Source organism: Thalia democratica, chromosome 5 (assembly GCF_965202585.1).
Source record: "Thalia democratica chromosome 5, ktThaDemo2.hap1.1, whole genome shotgun sequence".
NCBI lineage: Eukaryota > Metazoa > Chordata > Thaliacea > Salpida > Salpidae > Thalia > Thalia democratica.
This window is the reverse complement of record NC_139169.1, coordinates 54,915,691-54,942,946: the sequence shown is the minus strand read 5'-3', so window position 1 is coordinate 54,942,946 and position 27,256 is coordinate 54,915,691. Positions and strand designations below refer to the sequence as shown.

The 27,256-nt window shown below is 26.5% G+C and overlaps 2 protein-coding genes and 1 pseudogene across 2 annotated transcripts; 1 reads left to right on the top strand and 2 right to left on the bottom strand.

Moving 5' to 3' along the window:
* The first annotated feature begins 770 nt into the window (after positions 1 to 770).
* LOC145836638 (cytochrome c, somatic B pseudogene) lies at positions 771 to 1,211 on the top strand (annotated as a pseudogene).
* A 2,281-nt stretch (positions 1,212 to 3,492) lies between these two features.
* On the bottom strand, positions 3,493 to 12,545 carry LOC145836637 (sodium/glucose cotransporter 1-like). The gene is made up of 13 exons (XM_082944424.1): positions 12,468 to 12,545; positions 12,210 to 12,386; positions 11,827 to 11,991; positions 10,880 to 11,066; positions 10,175 to 10,380; positions 9,453 to 9,588; positions 9,123 to 9,239; positions 8,577 to 8,718; positions 8,232 to 8,400; positions 8,053 to 8,172; positions 6,917 to 7,012; positions 6,756 to 6,827; positions 3,493 to 3,669 (listed from the first exon to the last, which is right to left on the bottom strand). Exons 2-13 carry the CDS (start codon positions 12,381 to 12,383, stop codon positions 3,493 to 3,495), a joined length of 1,761 nt encoding a protein of 586 aa, XP_082800550.1. The 5' UTR covers positions 12,384 to 12,386; positions 12,468 to 12,545.
* A 4,918-nt stretch (positions 12,546 to 17,463) lies between these two features.
* Positions 17,464 to 26,776, bottom strand: LOC145836158 (serine/threonine-protein phosphatase 2A catalytic subunit beta isoform). Its single transcript, XM_082943971.1, has 2 exons — positions 26,657 to 26,776; positions 17,464 to 19,011 (listed from the first exon to the last, which is right to left on the bottom strand). The coding sequence occupies exon 2, from the start codon at positions 19,003 to 19,005 to the stop codon at positions 18,061 to 18,063; it is 945 nt and encodes a 314-aa protein (XP_082800097.1). The 5' UTR covers positions 19,006 to 19,011; positions 26,657 to 26,776; the 3' UTR covers positions 17,464 to 18,060.
* Between the last annotated feature and the right edge of the window lie 480 nt (positions 26,777 to 27,256).

Sequence of the window (27,256 nt, the reverse complement as noted above, 5' to 3'; positions counted from 1 at the left end):
GTTTTGCGCAAAGTAAGTCTTATATAACTTATTTTAAAATGTTAGTTTTACTTATCAAAAGTATCAAACGTATCTTACCTAATCAAAAAACACAAGTATTTAATTGTTTAACAATTATAAAGAGTATATTTTAAAAAATATAAAGTAGTCTATAAAAAAGTCCTATCTACACTTCAACTTTTATAGCTCGTTAAGGTTTAAAACAAAATATAGACTTAAATCATACTTCCTTTAATTAAGTTTAGTTAGCCTACCTATTTCTAGAAACTTCACTGTAATTAAAAATACAACTAATACCGTTTTTTTAGTTCATATTGATATATTAAATTTAAACAAAAATTATGTATATCTATGACGTTTAATTATATTTTATTAGAGCATTTGTACCAACTATAAGTAAGTAAGTTTTATTGAACACGATAAAGAAATTGAAGCTCAAAAATATGGTCAAATGGTCTGGGTGTAAAAAAAGACCTAAACATCGAGCTACACTACCTTTGTTTGGGTTTATTACACTTAAAATAAATAATATGGGGAAGCATTTTTAGTAAATTGAAGTTGTTAAGAACATAAATGTTAAGAAATCAAAAACTTGATGAAGCACATATTATGTTTAATTTAATCCATCTCAAAATTAACTTGTCAAAATTACATTAATTATTATTTAAGATGCCTGTTATAATTACGTAACAATAAGTACTTAATTTAAATATTGATACAAAAACTGAACAAGGTGCTATTCAGAGTTTTTTAACTTTCATTAACACAAAATGGAATCAAACTGGTTTTTTCCTCGACCTTGGGCAAAGGAAGGGTGTGCAGGAAATGGAAAGAAAATATATAAGCAGCAATGTGCGAATTGCCATACCATTGAAAAGGATGAAGGCCATCACGCTGATGGCCCCAACTTAAACGAACTAATTGGCCGTAAAGCTGGTTCTGTTCCTGGTTACGAATTCAGCACTGCTAATAAAGAACTTGGCGAAGGTTGTGGTAATAAAACAATATGGACCAGCAAAAACTTTTTTGACTACATTAAAAATCCCCGGCATTATGTTCCGGGCACCAAAATGTGCTTTAAAGGCATAAGACCAGCGCAAGATAGAATGGATTTATTGGAGTATTTAAAAACAAAAACAGGTAAAAATTGGGCAACTGAAGAAAAAGCTACTCATAGTAAGTCAGGAAAAACTACAAACGATACAAAATAAGCAATATTAACAATTTAATAAAACTGGAGTAAATTTAAAAATCCGATAAGAGTTTGCAATTTTTTTTTAATAATCTTTAAGTAGGTGCACAAGTCTATAAATATTTTTTAAATGTTTGGTTATAAAAAAAGTTAAATTTATTCACTGCTTTCAAATATAAACATAAAACTTCTCCAAAAAACAAATGAAATGTAAACTTTATTTACTGTAAAGTATCATATACTTGACAGATTTTGTTGTTATATTACTTATTTTATTACTTATTCAATTTATGCTTATCAGCTAGCTTACGTTTGGTTTAGTATTGGAAAAAACTATACTTGAGTACTGTTATATTTAAAAAAAAATCTGGGTATCACCACATAGAAATTAATACAAACTATAATTTCAACTATTATAAAAACATTACTCGTTATAACAATAAAACTAATTTGTCTACAGGACCAAAATTATAGACTTATAAACTATTTCAGAAGATTATGTACACTTACTACACTTTTAATATTAGTATTTTGCAAATAATTTGACCTCAACTATAATGATCCAGACGACAAAGAAACTATATTTAGTATTTTGTACCGACAAAACCTGCATTATTATAATTTGTTGTGTTAGAGTAGGGGTGGAAAACGTTTTCAATCGACGGGCCGGATCCGGAATAATTTAGTCTTTGGCGGGCCGGAGCTTTTCGAATTAGTCATTTACCGGATCTAGTTTCCGGATCCAGCCTGATAATGCCTTTTTAGATTCGGATCCGGCCGGATCCTGTTTCAAAAAAATTATCAGGATCCGACCGGATACTAATTTTAAATCGAGAACCGGATCCAGTAAGATTCTAATAAAATAGAAGTGTTGGATCCGGCCGAAATCTAATTTTATGGATACGTTTGATCACTTTTTGAATCCTTCTAATTCACAAAAGTTTTTTATGTCTGACAACTTGAGTTGTAGATTGAAACATGTCAGATGTTTGTTTTTGTCTATAAATAAAATTGACATGGTAATTGACAAAGGTAGCTATGTAAAACATCAGGCTTGAATAAACACTTTGATTGGGGTAATTTGACAAAAGGATATTCCAACTAAGTTTGAACAACACAAAATATTAGGACAAAATTGTGTATTTATTAGTACATATGAGATTAAAAAGCTATTTTTAAACATGTTTTTCAAGTTATACTCTTACAGTTTTGTTTTGTAAAAATATGATACAAAACTATACAAATATTTTGTACTATTGACCCTTTGCGGGCCGAACACTTCTATCGCAGGCCGGTCATTTTCATCTGCGGGCCGGATTCCATTAAAATTTAAAAAACGGTCGGGGGCTGGTTATTTTAGCTCTGCGGGCCGAATCCGGCCCGCGGGCCGTTTGTTGCCCACCCTTATGTTAAAGTGATTAACTTAGAAGCGCGCATGTTAACTTTTTAATTTAAAGTTTTCAATACCTAAAAACTTAAAATATGAAATGTTTTAAAATCAATGAAGATTATAAGCATGAAACCTGAAATATGTGATACTTTTTATAGCAATAAAAACAAAATTTTTCTAATATATTGGTAAGTTAATTTTTTACTAAAAGAGACAATAAGGTATTCTTCTTATTTATCAACGTTTGAAATACCAAACAACTTGTACTTTTCAATGAGTTTTAATACATATTGAATTGCTCAAATCAAAATTTTATAAAAAGAATTTTAGTAACTACCTTGTACTTACACCATATTCTAGTATACTTTTTTAGTTCAAGCACAAAAATCACCCAAAAAACAAAATAATTGAAATTTAAAGCAATGTAACCGACTGAAAAATTCTAAAGGGAATAAGTAATAAAATACTTAACTTCTAAAACTGGTTAAGTAGTTTTTTAAAATACTTTATTTTTATTACGTTTCATTAAAAAAGAAAACTGATCTACTTAAAACTTGATATAGATTTTTTTACAGTTTTATCGAACTTTTTTGTTTAAGTTAAACATATATGTTTCTATAGCTCGTTTGTAAACTTTAATCGACTAAAAAGATGTCTTGACATATCTAGAAAATGTTTTTAGAAAAAGTTTTGTAATGGGAAAAAAATAATTAAACAAACTAGTATATAACAAAATATGAGAGTACTAAATATATAAAAAATTTTGAGGAAAACTTTTCATAAAAATGTTTATAATAATGTACTTTATTGTTATGTTTTAGGTTTTAGTTTTAGAAAGAACTCACATCAAAAGTTTTATTATCAGCATACTTTTTAGTTTTTTAAATGTTAAAATAAACATCTTTGGAAATCATCCATAGTAAGCAAATAGGAACACGCTAACACACAGCATTAACAAGCAACTTGTATCAACTAGTATAGTTGATTTTGGATCTTCCACAACAGATGTCATCTGCATCTCCATTTCCGGCATATCTTCATGACCTGCTGACTTTTCCTTGAGACCACAAAACAGCAAAAGTGCTTTCTTAAAACATGAGCTTTCGTTTGAGTCAACTACAGAAAAAGTTATTATATATTTACTCGCAAACAAGCAGCTATTTTTAATTTTCAAATACTTAAGAAGTGATTTAACTGAAGTTAGATCTTAAAGTTTTCAGACACAAACATTTTATTAAAAAAAATATAATAAACCTTTTTTTTTTAGATAAAAAGTATACTAAAAGGTAGAAAATATATCTAACTAAGACAAACGCGTTCTTCTTACAAATAACTTTAAATAGTTTTACAAAATTTTAAAGTGTAGTAAATCAACTCAGCCGTTTTATATACAAACGTATTTTAAAGTAAAATATAACGACATAAATGAACGTTATACAATATTCTGTTTTTGACTTTTAAAACTTTTTAGAATCTGTAAAGATACGAGGTTTATTGAGCTGCAAATCAAGTCAGTCACCTTAAGTTTGACATGCCAAAATACGTTTATGACTGATTAAAAAAATCTAAGGATAAAATTTAAGTGTAACTTTTATTATTTAACTTCAAACTAATTATTTCTTCTATTGTGAAAAATAATTTTGGACTAACTGAAAAACTATCAATTTAAAAAACAAAAAACATATATAAAACGGGTAGGTGGCACGATGGGTCTTTTTTGCACGAAGACACTTTTGCACAGCGTCTGTTTTGCACGAGGAGTCACTATTGCATATCACTTTTGCATGAAGGGGAACTTTTGCACAAAGACATTTTTGCACGGTTTGAATAATTTTTTAATTTATTTTATTTTTTTATTAGTTTTAATTTTTTTATAACTACTGTTACCTCTAACCCTTACCCTGGGTCGGTAACTTCTTTTTCTTACTTTTTATGTTATTAATTAATTTAATTTTTATTAATTATTATATAAGTTTATTTTTACTATCACTGTTACCCCTAACCCTCGGTCGGTAACTTTTTTTTCTTACATTATTTTTCTATTATTTTTATTTCCTAATTTTTTATTAATTATCTTATAATTTTTTTTTTATTATCACTGTTACCCCTAACCCTTACCCTCGGTCGGTAACTTATTTTATTTGTTTAGTTTTTTAAAATTTATTTACTCTCGTGTTGCTAAAGAATATTTTTACAAAATTTAATAGCTAAATGATTAAGCTAAAATAAGTTATGTTTTTTTTTGTGAGTTCGGGTTTATTGTGTCGGTGCTATGCTAAAGCCCATAGAAAAAGTGGAATTTATTGGCTTTTTTTTAGTCCTCGCAGATTATCTCAAGATTATTTTTTTTTTACAATTTTTATTGTTTTCATCTTTTTTTAACGAACTTTATTAGTCTTTACTTTTTATATAAACTTAATATTTTTTAAGATGTATGCCTTTTTTTACAGTTTTTGTTTTTAATTTGGGTCTATTGCTTAATCAAAAAAAAAATTTAATCTGGACTTACTGTGTAATAAAAATATTTATGTTTAATATTTCAAATAAAAAAAAGCTTATTTTAACCTCTTTTTTAATTTTGGTGCGACAACTAAGAAATGTTTATAGACCCTTTTGTGGTTTCTTAGTTTACGCACCATATTTAAAAAAAAGTTAGAACAAGCATTTTTTAAATTTAAAAACATTTTTTTACAGAGTAAATTTAGATTTTCTTTAAAAATATTTTTTTACTATGCAAGAAGACCCTAATTAGAGACAAAAACTGCAAATAAAGCAAAATTAACATATAACTATCAAAATAATTAGGTTTATAGAAAAAACAGAGACACTGACTAATAAAGTAACTTCACTAAAAAGTTGAAAATTATGTAAAAAATCAAATTTACTTTTAGAGATGTACTAATGAGGACTTATAATAAAAGTCTTATTTTTCTATGGACTCTAGTCCGCAAAAAAATAACTTAAACTTTCCCTTATTTTAGAATGATTGTCATTCCAAAATTAACATTAAGTTTTCATTTTTTGGCTTATGGTTATTTGAAGCAACGGACATTTTTTGGACATCTTTTTTCCCCACTAATCAAAATTATTTAAAATTTTAAGCAATGTATACGATTCAATAATGTAATATGCTAAAACTAGTTTTATTAAGTCGGTTAGTTTATTATCCATTCTAAATAAAATTTTCGTAATTTTTTTTTAGGTTTATGTGTACTAATTTAAAATATTTTGACTAAAAGTAAATATAAAAATTAGTACTTTTATGATTAAAACATATATGATTTGTCTTCAAGCAAGAAAATTTTTGGTTATCTTTTATTGTTTTGATATTTTCTGTTCAAAGTTACTTAATACAGTCAAAAAAAAAATTTGAGTTCCATTTAGCTTACATAATATAGTCTTTTATGCTAAAATCTAAAAAGTAGTGTTTAAAAAAATTAAAGTAAATGGCAAACAACATTTTCTAAGTGTTTAACAATTTTTTAAACTTATTTTAAGTGAAAACTCAACAAAAAATAAACAAAGATAAATCTTACGAAGTATTTTTATAAAGTACTTACGATTAACTTTAAACTATTTTAATTACTAAAATTTAACAACCTTCACTAAAGACTTTTCCTTCATCGTTTTTTTCAAAAGACCTGATTTCTTTCTGATTGATAAAATTATTAAGATGCAATTGTTGTTTTTTTTGGTTTTTACATAGAATTAACAAATAAAAACAATTTTGTTCAAATTTCATCATACATTAAAATTATTCTTTTTAAATGTTTTTTACATGGTTAGTTTATAAATTATTTTTATGTCGATGAGTAGAGTATAGATGTAATTTTTAGAGATATTATCCAAGACGTTTGATGAAAATAAAAAACTCATACGGTAAAAATCCATACGTTTACAATAAAAAAAAAATAACACTCATAAATTTAAAGGCATGATATTTCAATGTTTTAATTTAATAATATGTGAGGAGTTTTGTTTACTATCCAAGAAAATTAAAATAAAGTTTTTAATTAACACTAATTAACTAGTTAAGTTTTGTACACTATATTTATAAAAAATCATTCAGACTTAATATGTTTTAAGTCATATAATATCTAAGTACGAGTTTTGATATTCAAAAACTTACGAAAACTTTAAAGCTTTTAAACTAATAATTCTTTTTCTACTAACTTTTTTTAAGTATCCGTCAATATCTTCCCGTGGTTTTGTCAAAAACCTTGTATACCAAGTGAGTCTGTACTGCTACAAAAAATCATATTTTAATTAGATTTTTTTTTCTCTAAAGAATACGCTATCTATATAAAATAAAAAGATTTTTTTGTAAAACTCACTGTGTTTTTATTGATTGGTGGAGTTATAAGTGATATAAAGACAGCACTGAATACTGTGATTATAGCTACTAAAATCGCAAAATAAAGATAATGAACCTGAAAATTTATATTTTTTTTTAATTGAGTAAGCAGGGGTAGCACAACTTTTGTTTAAGTTTTAATTAAACATAGATATTTTTAAATACTTTATTTTTACATTTGTTAAGTGTTCTTTTATTATTTCTGTTTTAATCATCTAAAAGCCTATAAAATAATCTAATTTTTAGTTAAGTAAAGTTACTACATATTAGCTTTCTCTACTAACTTCAAAACTACTATAAAAAAAATTCTAACTTTTTGGTACTAGTAATGCACAAAAACTATTTAAAGTTAAACCATAAGATGTATACCTTTAAGTACGACACGTATGAAAAGTGCTTAAGTACTTAGTTTAAATTTATAACAAATTAATATTTTACTCTTTTTCTATTTGAATAAAATAAAATAACTACAAAAAATAGAAAAAAAAAAGACTAAAAAAAACTATAAGTTACAACTTAAAAATATGTAATGATCAAAATCAGATTACAAAAATATAAAATTTTAGTCATATTTATAAAATAAATTCATTTATAGCTGTGAAATTATATTTTTTTTTATAAGTAGACTTTATTAAATTTCAGTAACGTTTAATTAATTTTCTTATATGTTACTAATTTATTTTAACACTTTTACTAGATGATATCTTTACAGTAATCAAAAAAGTTGCATGAAGCTGCATTAAAAACTATATATAATACGTAAATTTATTTTTCTTTTTTTAATGGCATTCAAAACCAAAACTAAGCTTAGGGTTAAAATTCGAGTAAAAATGGTCAAAATTTTTAAAGATACTACTTAAGGCATACACTTTTTTTCGATTAGTAAATTTTAATAAACCATGTATAAAGTAATTAAAAGCGTTTGTTTATAACTATAAACAATATATAATAGATATTAGTAAATTAAACATTAAACAGCGTTTATTACATCTTAAAAAGTTTGAAATTCCAAATAGTTAAACTTTTTCTATACAAATTTAATTGTTATTGAATGGAATATATTGTGTTAGTTATTAGCACTTAATAAATACCTTAAAGTAAAACAAACAAACAAACCTTACTTGTCAAATATGGACGATACTCTGGTTCGGAACAAAGCGGAGAGCCTAGTATAAAGTCAATGACCATCCGTACACATCCAATTACTAAACCGATCATGAGTGACCAAAACGCTCCCTTTGAATTGTTTTTGTTTTACAAAATATCACAATATCGTTTACCACTTTAAAGCTTACCGGCTCATTTAATCTTGGCCAAAACAAAGCCATTGTGAAAATAACTATGATTGGAGGAGATAGGTAACTGGTAATAGATTGGATGTAATCGAAAAGCTGCCCGGAAGCAGATGATTGAACGAGAGGCACCCAAGCGATGCTTACTCCGACCATGAATAGCATGAACACTCTAAAATTAATAAAGTATTGAAATACAACACGTTTATAGCTTTCATTTATTGAAAAAGTGTAAAGATTAAACTGTTAACTTTTTCTTGAAACTTTTTAATAACTCTATAGTATTTTTTTTTCTATTTTATATTCGAACTAGCAATAATATTTCCAAACAAGTTAATTTTTATTTACCGTCCAACAACCATAAGCTCTCTTTCGGTAGCGTCTTTTCGGAATCTTTGCCACAAATCGCAAGTGAAGAGAGTAGATGCAGAATTGAACACCGAAGTCAAAGATGACATGAGAGCCGCGATCATCGCTGCAAGCAATAAACCTGTTCATTTTGTTACTTGATAGAATATACTGTTTTGTATGAGTTTTTATTTGAAAAATTTAACTTATTGAAATTGACCTTAAACATTTATTAATTTATCTAGTTGTTTAAAATAATTGCTGCCAAATTTTTATACATTCGTAATCATCCTCAATATCACTACTAATCTGTAAATTAATGCATACACAAATATAGAAATTTTATAATATACTTTACATACTACTACATATCATAAAACAAAATTACCAAGGTTTGTGTATTCACCTTACTCTTAATAGCCTACAAAGTGCATATTGTGAAGACATTTTTTGCTAATTCTACTGCTACATATATGTAAGTAAATTAATTACAATAACTTTTAAGTGTTTAAAAAAATCTATCAAGGAAGCTAAAAAGGATTTTACCTTTTAAACCGGTCGGCATAATACCGAGAACAAGTGTCGGATAAGCGAGGTTGGAGCAGCCGACTTCACTTCCGCATGCTCTTATGCACTCTTCAGCAGTTGCACAAGCAATGTCGTCTGAAATATAAACACTTTATTTTTTAGTTATTTGTTATTTATTAATTATTTTTTCAGTCATTTTTCATGTAAAATATCAATCATTGAAATTCCGAAGATATGTAAAAGGTCACAACAATTTCTAAATTATATGTATATTATTATATAATATGTATATTATTTTCTAAATAATTTTATTCAATTCTACTGACAAACAACGTATAACTTACTAACTTGTATAAAGCACTCTGCTAATCATACCGACCATGACTGACATGTACATTGGAAGAATTTTCAGAAATCCTGCCATTACGCAACCACCTTTCGCATGGGTCAAGTTTTTTGCTGCTAGTGTTCTTTGAGCAATTACCTTTTTGTAGATATTTAAAACGAAAATAAGATTTAAAAGAATTAAATGTAATAAAATTGTTAAAGCACTAACTTACAAAGTACCTAGTACTAATTAACAAAACAATCTTAGGTTATACCCTTGTAGCAAAATTAAGTATAATAAATAAAAAACTATAATTTTTATTGTTGTTTTTACAAAATTTAAAGCTCAAAGCATCTTTTTTTATTGCTTTTTAGGTTGAATTGTACACACTGTTTAACTTTATGTAAGTAAAGTATTAATTATTTTTATAATAAAAATTTAATGAACCATAATAATTTGTATTAAAACATATATTTGAAAGATATAATTTAAATTAATAATTGGTTAAGTAGTACAAGCGATAAAATGTGGTTTTGTTGTATCTCTTATTTTTTAATTGATTAATGCAACCAGTTTTTCTTCTTTTTAGAAATTTAAGCTTTAGAACTAAAACTATTAAGACACGAGCTTGATAAGGTAACAATGCAAATTAGAACTTTTTATACTTAGTGTTTTGTATAGTAACTTTTCATTTAGTAGTAGTAGGCTTTTAAAAGTTTCTTAAAATATAACAATAAATAACTTGATCAGCACACCAATACCATGTGGCAATTATGGTTATGCCAAAAGTGATACCAGGCCAAGGCAGGTCACCGTCTATTGGGTCTCTAAAAACGTGAAAGGCGTCATCCCTTGGAATTCCACAATCAGTACCGTTCGGCCTAACATCGGGTATTGCTTCGAAATACTTGTCGTACAATCCTGAATAACCTCCTACCTCGATGAACGCTATAAAAGTAAAATATGTTTTCTTGTTAATTTACACGTTTTAATACTTTTTAAAAAATTCTAAACAACTTTCGATGAGCACAATCGCAATTTAAAATTAAGGTGTAAGTTATAGTTAACAAAATCTTAAAAATTATTAGACTACATGTTAAGTAAGTTGTTGTAAGTTCTAGTTTATCATTTAAAATTATTGACTGAAAACCAATTTTGCAGTTTTCTTAGTAGCTTTTTATAGAAAGTTTATGACTAACTTTAATTATCGTTACATATGCAACAGATTCTATAAACTTTATCAACAATGTTTTTCAATACCTCGAATTTCCTTAATAAGTGTATTAATAAGGCTTTTATTTATTTATACTTTTTACGAACTCTTTAGCTGGGTTTATAAACTAGCATGACTAAAATTTCAATTGAACCATTTAACTTAACAGTTTTATTACTGCTTAATGCTCTAGTGAAAAACTTTCAAGTAAGAATTTTTAAGGTTTATACCTACCTAATACCATCATGACAATAGCACCTCCTAACATAACGAATGTTTGGACAGTATCTGTATATATTACAGCGGCTAGTCCTCCAGTGATTGTGTATAATCCAGTAATTACCAGTAATACAACTATTGACAAGTATAAGTTCCATCCTAACGCTGTCTGGATAAATATCGCTCCAGAAAATAAATCGGACTGTTGTTTAAAAAAATTTAGATTTAGCATAAAATTATATACTAGTTAGTCTAAAATTTAACAAGATTTAAAATACCGAAATAATTAATAAAGGTCAACATTCGAGTCTTATAAAAAATATATTTTTATAATTGTAAAGTATATATTTTTATAACCACTAAAAGTCCTTCGATTAAGTAATTTTAAATTTAATTTTAAAACAAAGCCGTTATAAGTCAATTACATGTGAAATAAGTAGTCGTATGCATACAGTAGTGTTATTTTAAGTAAAAGCTTATTAAAACTTTAACAATATTTTATTAAAAATATATTTATGAAATAAAAGGAAAACTAAAATTAGAAAAAGTTTTTGTTTTAAAGTAGCAAATTAGCAAAACTTACGCTAAAAAGTTACAAAAAAAGCTTAAACTTTTCTAACAAGTTTAATAGAATAGAATCGTAAAAACTTTTTATAAGCTTTTTTTTCTAAAGTAGTTTTTTTCATGATTAACTTGAAGATATTCTCAATACTATTTAGTTAAAACGGAAATTTAAATTATTTATGTTTAAGTAGCACCAAAATAAAAAAATGTTAGCTTTCATTATTTAACTTTCATTGTTTAACTTGAAAATGTTTTACAATAATAAAAAAACAAATGAATAAATATGATTTAATTGCACTGTAATCTTTTGATACTTTTAATTAATATGCAACCTTATAGATTTGTATAGCATTACATATAATTTGTAAAACATTAAGAGTGATGAAACAAAAACTCACAGAAACTTTTGTAAATATATATAGGAAAAGGGAAAGTACCGAAATGTACATTTGTATTCTGTCTCCCCCAAACCTCTTTTTTAAATACTGGGGCATTGTGACCACCCCTGATGAAATGTATATGGGTGCAAATATCCATCCCAGAATAAACAAACAGAACATTGCCTATCAATAAAACACATGAACTCTATGTTTTCCAACAAAAACTTATACAATATTCGAAACTTTTAAATCAAATATTTTTAGCGATTTGAACAGCAATAATAACAATAGCTTAATAAAAAAATGTCTAACTTCATCCTTAAAAGTAAAAAAGTAGATCTTTTTTAAATATTTAGTCTAGTGTTCACTTAATTTAAAATGTAATATTTAATAAAAACTACATTCCACTCAAAAGCGCCAACGGCAATTCCTGCAGCAGCCCCGGTTCCTGCCAGCCCGACAAAACTTCCGCTTCCGATGTTGCTGCTGAACAGAGATGCACCGACCGGAAACCAAGTGATGTCCCTACCAGCTAGAAAAAATCCGTTCAAGTTTGATCGGTCCGTTTTGAACATTGCCTTTAAATGTTTAGTAACAATATATAGATGTTGCTAATATATACTTCGCTAAGTAGAAAAAAAGTAAGGTGATAAACGAACCCAGATGCCAACAGCCAGAATAAGTACAAAATAGACACCAATGACGACGAAATCTGCGGTTTCTAAGTTTTGTTGAGGGATCGTTTCTGACATTTCTTCCTCTGTGACTTATAACTTTAAGTATATTTGTGTAGTTCTACTACGAAATTCGTTTATGAATAGTATGTAATGTTTAACAGGTTTATGTATTAAGCAATCATGTAGGCTATGTTTTTAAATATTTATACTGGATAAAAAGTTTTAATAAGTTCTTTTGGGATAATGCTAAATATAACCAAAATTTTATAATTTAAAAGTTCATTATATGTAACATAATAATTTAAACTAAAAGATAAACTGTTATAAAATATAAAAAACAGACAAACAAAATAAATTTAGCTTCTCTTTTATTATTTTTCAAGACATAATTTGATAACATAAAATGTTACTTTCAATTAAGGTATTTGTCTAGACTTATCTTTCTGGCTGTTGAAGGATAATCTACTTCATCTATTGTACAATTTAAAAGTTACTAAAGTATTAAATGATAAATTAATAAAAAAGTTTAGGCCTATATAAACGTAATATCACTTATGTTTTAATAAATACCTATCTTTACAACTTTTTAAAGAAAACAAAACGTAGTACTGCTTTATTAAAAATTAAAGCTCTACTTATACTTATAAATATTAAAACTAAAGTACAATTCAGCTAATAGAGTAATAAAGATTATTTATTAATGTTATTTAAAAATAGAACTATAATATAAATCTGGTATTTTAAATTTAAGAGCATTAGTTTACAAAGTAAAACTTTTTACAGTAAATACTGTAAACATAATTAAACATTAACTTTTGACAGTTACATGATAAACTTTGTAAAATTGTTTACTAACAATAAAAACTAAACAAACATAAGTAAATAACTTCAAACCTTCTATACAAGCTAGTCTTATCTATGCCACAAATACATTATTTTTATTGCTGTCTATTGATTTAAGTTCAATGTAAATTAAAAATACTGACTGATGATGTTTTGACTAAAACTTTAAATTAAGTTAATAATACTAAATTACAAACAACAAACAATATTAGATAACATTTTAAACATTATATTTCAAATCTAAAACTTATAAAAAAATAAGAATCATGATGTAGTTTAGAACAAACCATAGTCTGTATATACTTTGACTTTTTGTCAATTTAATTTTACATAAACTTTTTTGCTAGGACGATTTTTATAATTAAACATATATTTGAGTACTTTATTATCGACAATCGACTATCGCTTTATACCGACTAAAATGATTTTTAGAAATAACTGTTTTTTATAACTTATTGGAAAGTAGACAGGCTCTTATTATCATTAGTTTATTGAACAACAAAAAAAGACGCTCAAAATAGTTGATCCTAGGACCTGGTGCTCAAAGAACCTTTTGGTTATCGAGTTGCACCCTTCTTGGATACCTTTTAACGTTTTGTCCAGGACAACTTAAATTATTTCGCTAATAAAAAAGTTGTAGTGTTTTAAGTTATTGTTTTATCTACTTGAATTTAACCTACTAATTAATTACTTAAAACAAATATCGGTGTAACTAAATAAGTTTTATTATCTCCCAAAAAAGCATCTGAAACGATTATAATCTATCTAACATAAAGTAGTACAGTTACTTACATCATTTTCAAGTTAAGTGCTTTTTTGATGCAAGTTATATATAAAAAGGTTAAGAAAAGTTTTAGCCAACAGTTTCACACACATACTAAAGATATTTTATGTTACAGAAAAGTACAAAAAACATAATAAAAACTTGAATTTAGTTTTTTATTTTTATAGATGGTTCAGATAATGCAGATATGCGCAAAGTTGTGGCTAATGTAGTATTTTTTAAATACGATTTTTAACTACAGTTTTAAATTATAGTATAAACACACTTTTTAATTTATATAGTTTATTGAACGACTAAAAAGTACGCTTAAAATACTTGGTTCTCGGACCTGGTGCATAAAAAAAAACCTTTCGGTTATCGAGTTGCACACCACGGATACCTTTTAACGTCTTGTCCAGGACTAAAAAGCTGCTTAATTTTAAAAATATTGTTGTTTTTGTTATTAACAACATAATGATTAATGTAAAAAATATGCTGAGTTTAGGCAATTTTTATTCTAAAAAAATTATTTATTTTTAAGTAATTTTTCGTTAAAAACTTTTAACTTTATATTTTCGATTAAAATAGTTTTTGTAATAAAAAAAGCATATGATACAAAACATGTTTTTTTAGTATATAGTAGTTTGCTTTTAATGTTTTTAAAAAAGTATATTTTACAAGTGAACTAAAATTATATATTCATTATTTAAATTACTGAAAATCAAACATATAGCATCAAGACACTTTATAGTTTGTCTTCAAGTCTTTTCTAATTCAAAAACTATGTAACTTTGTATACAGAAGTAGTATGTTTACGAATTTTATTCAAAAGAGTCTAATTTAGCATAATAACAAGTTATGTATATTAAATATAATAGTATACAAAAGTTTAGTTTATCTTTAGTTACAGCCATTTTTTGTTTTAGTCCTTAGTTGAAAACTTTTAGTATACTTGAATGCCTTATAAGCTTATATTATTTTCAATTAATCATTTTAAACGATCATTATTGGTTTTAAAGTTTTTGTGAAAATTGAAATTCTTCATCACTATGAAATAAACTTCAAATCAGTTTTAAGTAACCATACTATAAAGTTTGTAAAGCCCTTAGTTCTTACTATTGAACATGAATACTAACATTTTAAACTAATTAATTACATCTGTTGAAATATATTATAACAAGTACTTCAGCATTTGTTTAGCAACCATGTAAAATAATATCTCAAAACGTTCAGATTTGTGCTACACAACTATAATGGTATGTGTAAGCTTAATAAAATTAGTTTTACATATGACATTTTGAATACAATTACAGATGAAGTACTTTTTATAAAAAAACTTAAATCGTGAAAACTTATTTTAATATTTTCAGGCATTGAGTAGTGACCTTTTGTTTAAGGCTTTTGTTTTAGTGCTCTATTCGTTTCCATAAAAAAAATAGTTTGATTTACCATTCAGTGATAAACTGAACAGCCATGGAGTTGAAAAGTGTGTAATATCTAATAATCACAAACAAGGTTAAAAATAAAAGAGGTTTTTTTTTCATGACAAAAATATGATTTTTAGTTAAAAAGAAAAATATTTGGACTAATCTTTATTTTTTTAAGAATTAAGTAAATTCTAATTTATCATAGCTTAAAGATGAAATTGCCCGTTGTTTAACTCCGCACTAAAAAAAGGGTTTTGGGACATACTTGCTATTTTTAAATATTAAAAATTATTTCTGGCATGTTTTCTCACCCCAGCTTAGTTTGAATATCTTTTTTTAGGCAAAAACATTTTTAATGTTTTTTTATCATCAATCGATAATTAAGAGAGCCATCAATATTTCATAAAAGCAAAAGGTAGTACTACTTATAAAGGTTAAATTTAAACAAACATCATTCCTTATAAGACTGTCTGGGTTAAGTATAAAAGAAACTATTTTTGTATACGATAATTTGCATCATCAAGAGAATTAGTTAGATAAAATTTCTAATTTATCAATTTCAAATTAGTAACATTTTTTTGTTTTGCAACTTAAATGATGTATTTTTTCGGTTAATTAGTTCTTAATTAATATGCTTTTTTTCATTATGCTTATACTTAATAATAATATAATTTGCAGTTAGCCGATACTATTTATTCTAGTTCAAACTTTATTAATTAAAGCTTTACAAGTCATCTCACAACAGTCAAAGAGACAAATTTTAACACAGCATAAATTTTTTGCACTCGCCATTAATAATCACAACTCCAAAATACCAAGTTGCTGTAGTTCAACTTGGTCGTTCATTATGAAATAAACATAAGGTTTGATCATACCAATTCGATCATCAGACAACAAGCCTTCGGTAGACTGAGACCGGTTTCGTCTTCTCAGTCTACCCAAAGCTTGTGGTCTGAGGATCGAATTGGTATAGTCAACCCTTATGTTAATTTGAGCTCGTCTCAAGGCTATAAAATTCCAGGCTTAGGATCTGTAGACTTTCGCCAATGTTTTCGTTGACCTTTGTATAAGGGTAACTTTTAACAAAAAATGGCATCTTTACTGAAATTTATTTAGCCGTTGTTCAGTCTAAAGAACATATCTAGCATTGTTAATTTTATTAGCAATGAATGAACTTGTGCTAATTCTTTTAATTAGAACCATAGAAATAACGCTTAAACCTGACAAAATCGCAAATGTATTTTCATCACCAATTCTTGCTGCGTGTCGCTCCTACCAAAATGATTTAACATCAGTAAAATATGCTTATTTCTACGATATAGTTTTTATTTTTCCCTAAAAAACAACGCAAAAAAAGTTACTCTTCGATGCTTTATATTTAAGCAAAAAAAAACAAAAACTTCATACAACTTTTAAGCCTAAAAACCAACTGCTGATCTAATTTCTTACTTTTTTAATAACTAATATTTAGTTAGTGTTATATTTAAGTTCTTTTTGACTATTTCTTTTTAAGTCGTTCTATGTGAAAATTTAATAATTACAGCTATAATTAAAAATTTGAACACTAATACATTAAAAAATTGAACTACATGTTAGTATTGAGTCAATACATTGAAAAAATAAATCAAGGTTTAACTGATTTTTTTGACCTAAAATAAGTTGGAAGAGTAGCTATTGTAATAATTTCAATAAAGCAATGATTAAACAGAGATTCCACGTTTTTATGTGCAAAACGTTTTACTTTATCCCTAATTATTTACATGCAAAAAAATAGTGTTCAACTCAAACTTATATATACACTATACTTTTAGTCGAACAAAAAGTTTTTGTGAAGTAGATATGAATATTTAAAGTTTCCAAAATAATTGCTATCTTTAAAGACTTAACTGAAGACTGGAGAAATAATCATAATTTGTACTTTATTTAATCCGTCAACAAATACAAAATTTACAAGCTACTAAATTATAATCAATACATTAAAGTTACAACAGCTTATAAAAAAAATAAAGTATGTATAACATTTATATAAGGTGAGATAAAATTTAATTTTGTGTGTAAATATAAATTAAAGGGTTTTTTTTAAATCTAGTTGAAAAGAATGTTTTCTTGTGTCAGCCAATTTTAAAAACATTAAGTTATAGTTATTTTTATTTGTTCTAACCATATGTGACATAGTAATTAATATGTAATGTAATAACCACATGAGAATTTAAATTCGACTGAAAAAAAGTTTATTAAAGTATTTTTAATTTAGAAGAAAAAATAACTGTTCAATTTATAAATTTTCAAGATTTATTTAACTTTTAATTAAAAAAGTGTTTTCGCTGTTACACTGCAAATAACTTCATGTAAATTTTTAAAAAAAGATAAATCTAATACAAAAACTACTTTTTTTGAAACATACTCGAATACAATTCGCTGATTGCTTCCAAAGAATAATTTCACACAAATCGAAAATTTATCAAATCTTCAACAAATTTATTTAACATTAATAAAAAAATCAAATTTAAAAGTAAACATGAAGATACGACAAACGTAGAACTTAGAGGAAGTAATCTGGAGTGCGCCTAGTGACATGGGGCTCTCCTCTTCTGGGTGCAGGATCGAACTGAAGAAACGAATATCTCAGTGTGTCATCAAGCTCCATCAATGCAGCCTGGTTTCCACATCTGTAACAATAATTGGGCGCACTGAATATAGTGACTACGTTGCGGTCATGTGACCAATTGTAGCCTTCCATGACTAGCTGATGGGCGCGAGACACTAAAGTCAAGCTGTTGTGCTGATTGAATGTTTCAGATATGTCCTGACCAAACGTGTATCCTGCTCCTCGAGGAGAAATTCCCCAACCGCCTCTATCATCAGGGTCAGACCAAAGAAGATCACACATGGGTCCCTCATGAGGAACTTCTTGCAGCCTGTCCAAAGCGCGGATGTGATCAAGTGTGTCAATAGAAGGTGAAAGTCCCCCATGCAAACAAAATATTTGATTATCAACAAGTGCTGTCAGGGGTAGGTAGTCAAACAAGTCAGTAAAATATTTCCAAACATTTGCATTCCCATACTTGCGAAGGCATTCATCGTAAAATCCGTATACCTGAGTGATCTGTCTAGACTCATGGTTTCCACGCAAAATAGTAATCCTTTGAGGGTACCTGACCTTAAGAGCTACAAGCAAGGATACAGTTTCTACAGAATAATATCCCCTGTCTACATAATCACCCATAAAAAGATAATTGGTGTCTGGTGATTTACCACCTATCCTGAAAAGCTCCATGAGATCATGAAATTGTCCATGAACATCACCACACACAGTGACTGGACAACGAACTTCTTGCACATTAGACTCCCCTTGAAGTATTTCCCTGGCTTTGTCGCACATTTGTTTCACCTGTGCCTCACTCAGCTGCTTGCATGTGAACAGCTGCTCAATCCAAACATCTAGCTCTTTTGAAGATGTAGCTGGAGCTGCGGCTGATACTTCCATTATTTTCTATATAACAAATTCCTGTTTTTATTTTTAATTAGAAAATAAATATATAATCTTTTTAAACTACAGGGTTCCCAATAAAATATCTAAAAAAATTGAGGTTAAACTTTTTAAAATAAATTTTGTTCATTAGAAGGCAAAATAAAGTTTTATTAGAAACCCCGGACTTTTAATTAAAATTCATCAATTTACTTAGTTTTTCTTGGTAAATTTAAATCTTTTTATCAATATTAAGTTACATTAAAATAAAAATTCAGAAATGTATTTATAAAACAATCAAGTGTGAACGGGACTTATCCTTCACTTATCTAGTTGGCAAGTATTTTAAATAGCTGGGGTGATCCACCTTGTTTTGTTTTCAACTAGTTGATCTTTTTTTAAGAGTTTATCTAGGCTATCAAAGATTATTAATGGCTTTAAAAATTCAAAGTAATTTTTGAGCTACAAAAAATTAAAGTTAGTCAGCTCAAAAGGTTCCTGATGAAAGCAAGGTTGCCACTCTGTGAGTCAAAAACTATCCTGAGTCGTCCTGAGTTTTTCAAATCCTTAAAAAAAATAACTTTTCAAAAAAAAATCAAGTTCTTTAACAAAATTGGTATAGAATAACAAAATATTAAAACTAAATCAATTAATTCTCACTAATTTAATATAAGTACTAGACTGTAAGGTGTGACTATCAACAATAGCCCATGTGACAATAAGCAACCTGGTTTTGTCTTTACCAGGACTTATCAAGCAGACATCAAAATAGTTATAGCCATCAAGGTATACAACTAGCAATACTTTTAAAATTTTGTATACTTGAACTATGTTTCATCAACATTTCCTGAAAATAAAATAATATGAAACTTGAACAAATTTATGTGACTAACTTTTTTTGTACAAATTAGCACACTGATCACTCTTTTTTGTTAGTTCAAAAATATTAAAACTACTCTAATTTCTAACATTTAAAAAATTAGACTTTTAAAAGTTAAGAAAACAAAAAAACATTTAAACAGTTTGAAATTATTAAAAACACAAATTTGAATTTTATAAGAAGTTCAAACAGCCCCTACTGTTATATTTGAAGACAAACTGTTGCATATATTACTTCAATGTCTCAGAAATTTAATTATGAGCTTTTCATTAAAAAAAGACCTTAATGCAACTTTAACCAATCTAAATATTTTAAAGAGTAATTAGCTTAGGTAATAAAACTTTAAAATAACTATTTAATGCAGATTAAACAGTGTATTAAGTATTTTTTATGTATAAGTTGCATCAGAAAACTACAATTTAAATCGAGGTAGTTAAAATTAAAGCTTTGATCAAGCTAAGTTACCTAAAAACGACAAAAAAAAAACATAAAAAATTCATAACTACACAAATTCATTGAAAATATATTTATGTCATAAAATTTATCCTGAGATTTAAAAATGTATACAAACCAATCTGAGTTTTTTTCAAAGTTTAGACTGCCTTAGTTGGCTTAAGTTTTTCAAATACTTGTATGTAGCAGGACTTATTCCCAGTAGTCTATGTTTATGGCAACCTTAGTATCTACTGTGCACAGATTTCTAAAGAATTACAACAACAAAAGCCTGTTTATAAAAATCTTTCAATTTTTGATTTTATAGTACTTTTTATCATAGATTTTAAGTTTACATTAAGTATAGTTTACCTTGAAAACATCTATTTATATTCTGTTATATCACAAAGAAAAGCAATTGCTAGGATCCACTAAAACTAAGTGTAGGAGTAGCATTTAGTAGACCATTATATTAAATAAAATTTTATAGACTTATACTGCTTTTAAAGTGCATACTTTTAGTAATTTAAATATTTAATCATCATAAACAATTAGCATGGTGACCACTGGTTTTTGGTTAATTTTCACCAAGTTTTCAAAACTTCTTCCGGGGTTTTTGAAAGTATAGTGCATATTCACTTATCTGGACAGTTTCAGATGAGAAAAAAATCAATATTAAACACAAAAATGTTTGTGTAATACAAATATTTAAATTCATGCTGTAAGAAAATTTAAAGTGAATTATAAATTCTACAATTTAGTTCATTATTATGCATAATAATACTAAAAAGTTTAACATTCAAAACTTGTTCAAAACTAATTTAGTTATCAAAAGCCTTCGATGTAAAGTAAGTCAGTTTTTAAAAAATGTTATTTAATATATGAATTATAGTTTTTTATTTAAACTTTTAAAGTTTTTTTTAATAGTTGATTAAATTTCTAGTTTTTTTTTAGAAAATTAATGTATAATAGTTCATTTATGTTAGATCTTTATTTTAAACTATTTTATAAAAATTATTCATTCAAACACTTTTTGTTTAAAATTAGGTGCATGACAATTATTTTTTTTTTCAAGTTGCATAAGTTTGACAGACTCAACATACCAAGTTTTAAAAATAGACAAGACATCAAAAAAAGAAAACAAGTTGCACTAACCATTGAAAATAAACTAGAAGTTTGTAAAATTGTAAAAAAACAATGTGCCAAAGTCTTATATAATAGAGCAGGTTAGAATAGGCAGGTCAGGTCAACTTTGTGCGACATTTTGAAAAGTGAAGAAAAGTTTAAAGCAGAAAAAGAGGAGCAGAGCTTTTACTATTAATTATGCATTGTATAATATACAGCAGTTATATTATTTTATAAAAAAATATTTTTTGTAAATATCCGAAAATATACATATTTGTACATGTTTACACAAAAATCTTGCCTAACATGTTCAGGTAAGTGAATAAGTACTGTACTTGTTTTTGGTTCTATTTTTAGTTTAAAGTTAAATTTAAGGTAAAAAACTGTAATAAATAGTATAACAACATTGAAAATATACTGGAAAGCTACTCTAAATCTGTTTTTTTTTAATAAATAAATTAATGAAGACAAATATTTATATCTACATGATAAAAACAAAATGTACAGTAATCTTCCTTTATTGTACCAACATATGTTTCTGTGTGTTAACGAATCAACACACTTCAACTGAGTTCTGTAAAAAAATAGTTACTGTAATGAAAGAAAAGAAGCATATAAAAAAGTAGGTGTATACATGTTTTCATTAAAATAAAATATTTTCTACAGATAATAGTTAATAATAGGTAAAATACTTAGTATTAAATCCGACTGTTATAAAACTATATAATATATGTGATTATTAAGTCTAAAATAAGTAAAGTAAACTAAAATACACAACGAAACAACAAGTCATAATATAAACAAACAACTCATGTTAATTTTAAGTTTGTTTATGTTATGTTTTGTTGTGTATTTTAGTTGACTTTACTTATTCTAGACTTAATTATCACAAATATTATATAGTTTTATAACAGTCAGATTTAATATTAAGTATTTTACCTATTATTAACTATTTTCTGTAGAAAATATTTTATTTTAATGAAAACATGTATACACCTACTTTATTCTATGCTTCTATTCTTTCATTACAGTAATTATTTTTTTACAGAACCCAGTTGAAGTGTTTTGATTCGTTAACACACAGAAACATATGTTGGTACAATAAAGGAAGATTACTTTACAACAGGCACGTAGCTTGGTAGGTTTCTGCGAATCTACAGAAACGTAAACAATTGTGCGAAAAAACTTGCTTTTTTCCGATTATTCAGCTTTTTAGTCCTTGTTTGAATAGCTTTAAGTATTCGTTTATACTTAGTTTTGCACTCCTGAGAGATAATTTCTAAAAATTTACGTACTTACTAGCACTTTTAGTGTCATAAATATCTAACAAATTGAATACATCTAAAATTTAAACAAATAGGATAGTGTAGATTCCTGTTATTAAATAGCAAACTATTGTAAATGAATCAATTTGGAAGCTGTAGATTTGTTTTAAATGATTTGGGAAAATAAAAAAAGTAAGTGTGAGAAAGGATATTGTACTATTGAAATGTTTGTGGTGAGTCAAAGAGAACTTAACATTTTTTGAAATTTACATTTTTTTTGTGTTTCAAAAGAGCAAATACAGATAGAAGATATATAACATGATGAATTTTAAAGTAGATGATTCTCAAAATAAACTAACATGAAGAATTAACTTTTGTTTTAAATCAAATTGACTCTTAGAGTTGAATGTTTTAAGATTAAATCTCTGTGGTTGACAAATATACAAAAATTAAAAACTTTCGAATAAGTGATGACAATATCATTTCCTGAAGTTTTATCAAGAAGATTAGAAAGAATCTATTAAATCAGAAAAAATCACACAATAATACAAATAGCTTGCAAAAAGAAGACAAACTGAAAAACTCAATAATATAATATTTTTTAAAGAATATTATAAACAAATTATAGTTTATTTTTGTATTTTAGAACCATATTTTTGAATTAAAACTTGTTTTAAAGATTTTATTAATGCTTAAGTTAGTTTAAGTTTTTATTTCTTCAAGATTAATATAAACAAATTATAGTTTTATTATTGTATTTTAGAACTTTATTTTTTAATTTAAACTTGTTTTAATGATTTTATAAATGCTTAACTTAGTTAAAGTTTTTATTTAACTTTTTAGCAAAGTTGAAAGATTTAAATTGTACATTGTTGCCACACACTCAAAGTATCCTGGATAACTCTAGGATATTTAGAGTTTTTTTTGAACTCAGGCTGACAGTATAGTTTTATTTTATCTATGAAAACCTTAGGACATTTTTAGGTTTGTTAATAATGTCATAACACATGTTTTTCTAGATTTGAATGAGATTTTAGTGGCTAGTTTTAATAAATCTTTATTTTATAACCAATTTTGTAAAAAAAAACATTGATAAATTTGAAAAGTTAGTCTTAGTTCAATGGTATAGAAAAAATTAGGACTTTTCAGTCCGTTAAAGGTCACTCAGGACAGTTTTTTTTAAATTGACATGGTAGCATTGTATGTTTAGATATATCTTAATCTAAGAGCTAATTTTACAGTATCACGTTTGATAGTCAAGTTTCAAACAACACCATAATGAAATATTAAATAAATTATTTTTTTCATATTTTAGACAGATTGTATTGTAGAAAAAAGTAGGGATTTCAGTTTTACAGAACCAATGACAGTTGAAGAATTAAAGGCACTTAATTTTGACAGGTTAAGTAAGCAGGAAAAGTTGAATGTCAAGTTACAAGGGAGGCCAACACCAATGATTCAGTTAAGTAAACCTTTTTCTAGTAATGGGAAATAAATATAAAAAGTTTCAAGGAAAAATATTTTCAGGAGAAAGATTGGCTTTGTTCAAGTAGGGTGGATAATTCTTTATATTGTTTTCCATGTTTACTATTTAATAAAGATGCTAGAAGTAATTTTGTTAGGTCAGGTTTTACTAATATTGGTTGTATTGCTGTAAGGATGAGGGAGCATGAGAGTACTGAGGGCCATATAGATAGTTTGGTTAGTCTTAAGCTTTTATCCAAATCAGGTATTGAGGAAAGTTTAGGATTTGCTCAGAATAAGTCCATTTCTGATTATAATAAAAAAGTAAAGAAAAACTTAGAAGTGTTAAGGTATGTAATAAAAGTTATAGTTTTTTTAGATTCTCATGAGTTGCCATTTAGGGGAGATAACGAAGGGAATTTTTCAGTAAACAAGGGGGTATTCTTAGACATGTTAGATCTCTTGGCAGATGATAGCCCTATACTTAAAGCCCATTTAAGTAGTAGCTTAGGTTCAAATTGTAAGTTAACTTCCCCAGACATCCAAAATGAAGTTTTAGATAGTGTGCTTCAGGTATATAGGAGGAAAGTTATTTTTGAAATAAGTCAGGCTAAATATTTAGCAGTGATAGCAGATGAAAGCACTGATATTAGTGGTCAAACACAGTTAGTTATTGTTTTTAGGTATATTAAGTTATCAGGTTAGGTTGTTGAGCGTTTTTGGGGTTATTTCTGTCCAGAATCAGTAAATTCAGAAGGTATTTCTAAATGCATTTTGGAGCAGCTTAAGATTGTGCTAGAGGAAAATCAGGAAAAACTTATAACTTAGACTTTTGATGGAGCAAAGGTAATGGAAGGAAAGGAAAAAGGAGTTCAGGCTAGAATTAAGAATGTTTATAAGAGGGCCCACTACACACATTGTCATTGCCACCAAATGCAGCTGGTCATTAAGAAAGCATGTCAGCAAAATGAGGAAAGTATTGAGTTTTTTGAAAACATCAGGAAAATTTCATCTTTTTTTAATAAATCAGTTGAAAGTAAAAAAATTGAAAAGAAATTAACAGGAGGAAGTTTACCAACAGGATCTGATACCAGGTGGAGTTATTTTAGTAGAACTTTGAAGAGGTTAGTTACCTACTACAGTCAGTACAAAGCTTGTTTTCAGGAAGTATCTACCAAAAGTAAAGTAAGAAAAACTGTTTTTAAAGCTAAGAAGTTTCAGACTCTTTTTAATAGTGATTTTTTTTTAGTTTGTTAAGTTTTTTTCAACCTATTTTTTCTGAGGTAGAGTTGATTTTTCTTGAATTACAAAGTGTTAGATCTACAGCAAGTTCCGTGAAGAACAGCTTCAGAGAATTTAGAGAGTATATTAAAGATATTAAAGTTACTCAAATTTCTTTTGAAATTCAGGAAACAGCTACTGAGGTTATTAGTAAAATTTTAGTTGAGTTAGAGAAAAGATTTGAAAATGTTGAGACAGGTCATTTGGTGGCACATCAAATATTTAGAAAAGATTTTTATAAAAGTTGTTCTGAAGTGCAGTTAGGTGAGTTTTTTAGTAATATTTTTGAAATTTATCCTTCAATTAATATTAATAAACTTAAGCCACAATTTAAAATTTATTACCAAAGGGATAGCTGGTGTGAAGAATCATTGGAAAAATTATTGAAAAAGTTCAAAGAAGAAGGTCTAGATACTATTTTTAGTGAAATAATGAGTTTAGGAAAGATTATTGTTACAACCCATATGTCAACTTCAGATGCTGAGAGGAAATTTTCTTGTATGAAAAGGATAAAAAACAGGTTAAGAAGCAGGATGAGCAATACGAGGTTAAATGCACTAGGAGTACTTACTATGGAAAAGTCTATGGTTAATGAAAAGGTCCTAGCAGGAAAGGAAAGTTTTCAGGAAAAAGTTTTAGAACATTTTATTAGGCAAAAAAATTGGAAATGAACTTTTTTTACAAAGGAAAAAATACTGTCTTGTAATTTTTTTTTTTTTCTTTTTTTATTTTACTGAGCTAAGTGCTAGTTTTTATTTAAGAAAGAAAAATTCAGCAAAAAAATCCTGGAATTGGTGTTGGTCATAGGGTAGAGCTGTTGTAAATACTTATTTTACTTGTATTTTTATATAATTTGTTTACAATGAGTTTGTTTTCGATTGCATAGTGTTTTATTATATGAAGATTTTTTCAGAGTTTTTGGTTTTATTCCTAACTTTCAAAGGTTTTTCATTACCTCTGTTTTTTTCATCTTTATAAAAACAAGTTTTAAGTAGTTTACAAAATTACAAAAAAATAAATTAGTACATTTGTATTTTTTATTTAGCTTTACATTTTGAAAAATAGTTTTTGAGTTTTACTTGTAGTACTACTGTAAACTTGGTACACTATGTGTGGATTTTAACAAATTTAGTTGTTTTACAGATTTTTAAAACTAAGTTTAAAAGTTAAGTTTTCTAAGGTTAAAATTATGCAAGTATAATTTGAAAGTAAAACCACCTACTTGGTACCGTTGAAACTCAAAGCTATTAACAAAGTGAATCAATCTGAAGTTCAGTTTGTTACAAAAAGTTCCAGATAAGTACTTCAAGAAAAAGCTCTTTGAATGATGTTTTCAGACAACTATGTAAAATATAAAGTTTGTTTCAACTTGTTTTTAAATATTACTATAAATTTTATTTTTCTACAAGCATTGTTGTTTACAATATGAAGACTTTTGTATTTTATATTTTCTTTAAATGTATCAAGAATATGGATTGTACCTGTTGTTTTAAAATAAGTTTAATGTAACTTTTTCAATCTAAGATTAAAAAGAATAAGTTAATAATATTAATTTTAACAAGTGTATGGTTGTTTTATTAATTTGTAACAATTAAAAAAAAATTTTAATATATTTTATGTTTAAAAATCTTTATGTTTGCATTTATATATGTTTTACATTGTATCTGAAAACTATTTATGTTTAATATTCAAAGTTTGTGGTTTATTTTACTAAGTTGTTTTATTTAACAAGTTTGTTTTGTAAAAAAAAGGTTTGACTCTTTTTTACAGCTTTTGTTTAACAATTTTTGTTTATAGTAAGAAAATGTTTTATTCTTTTTTA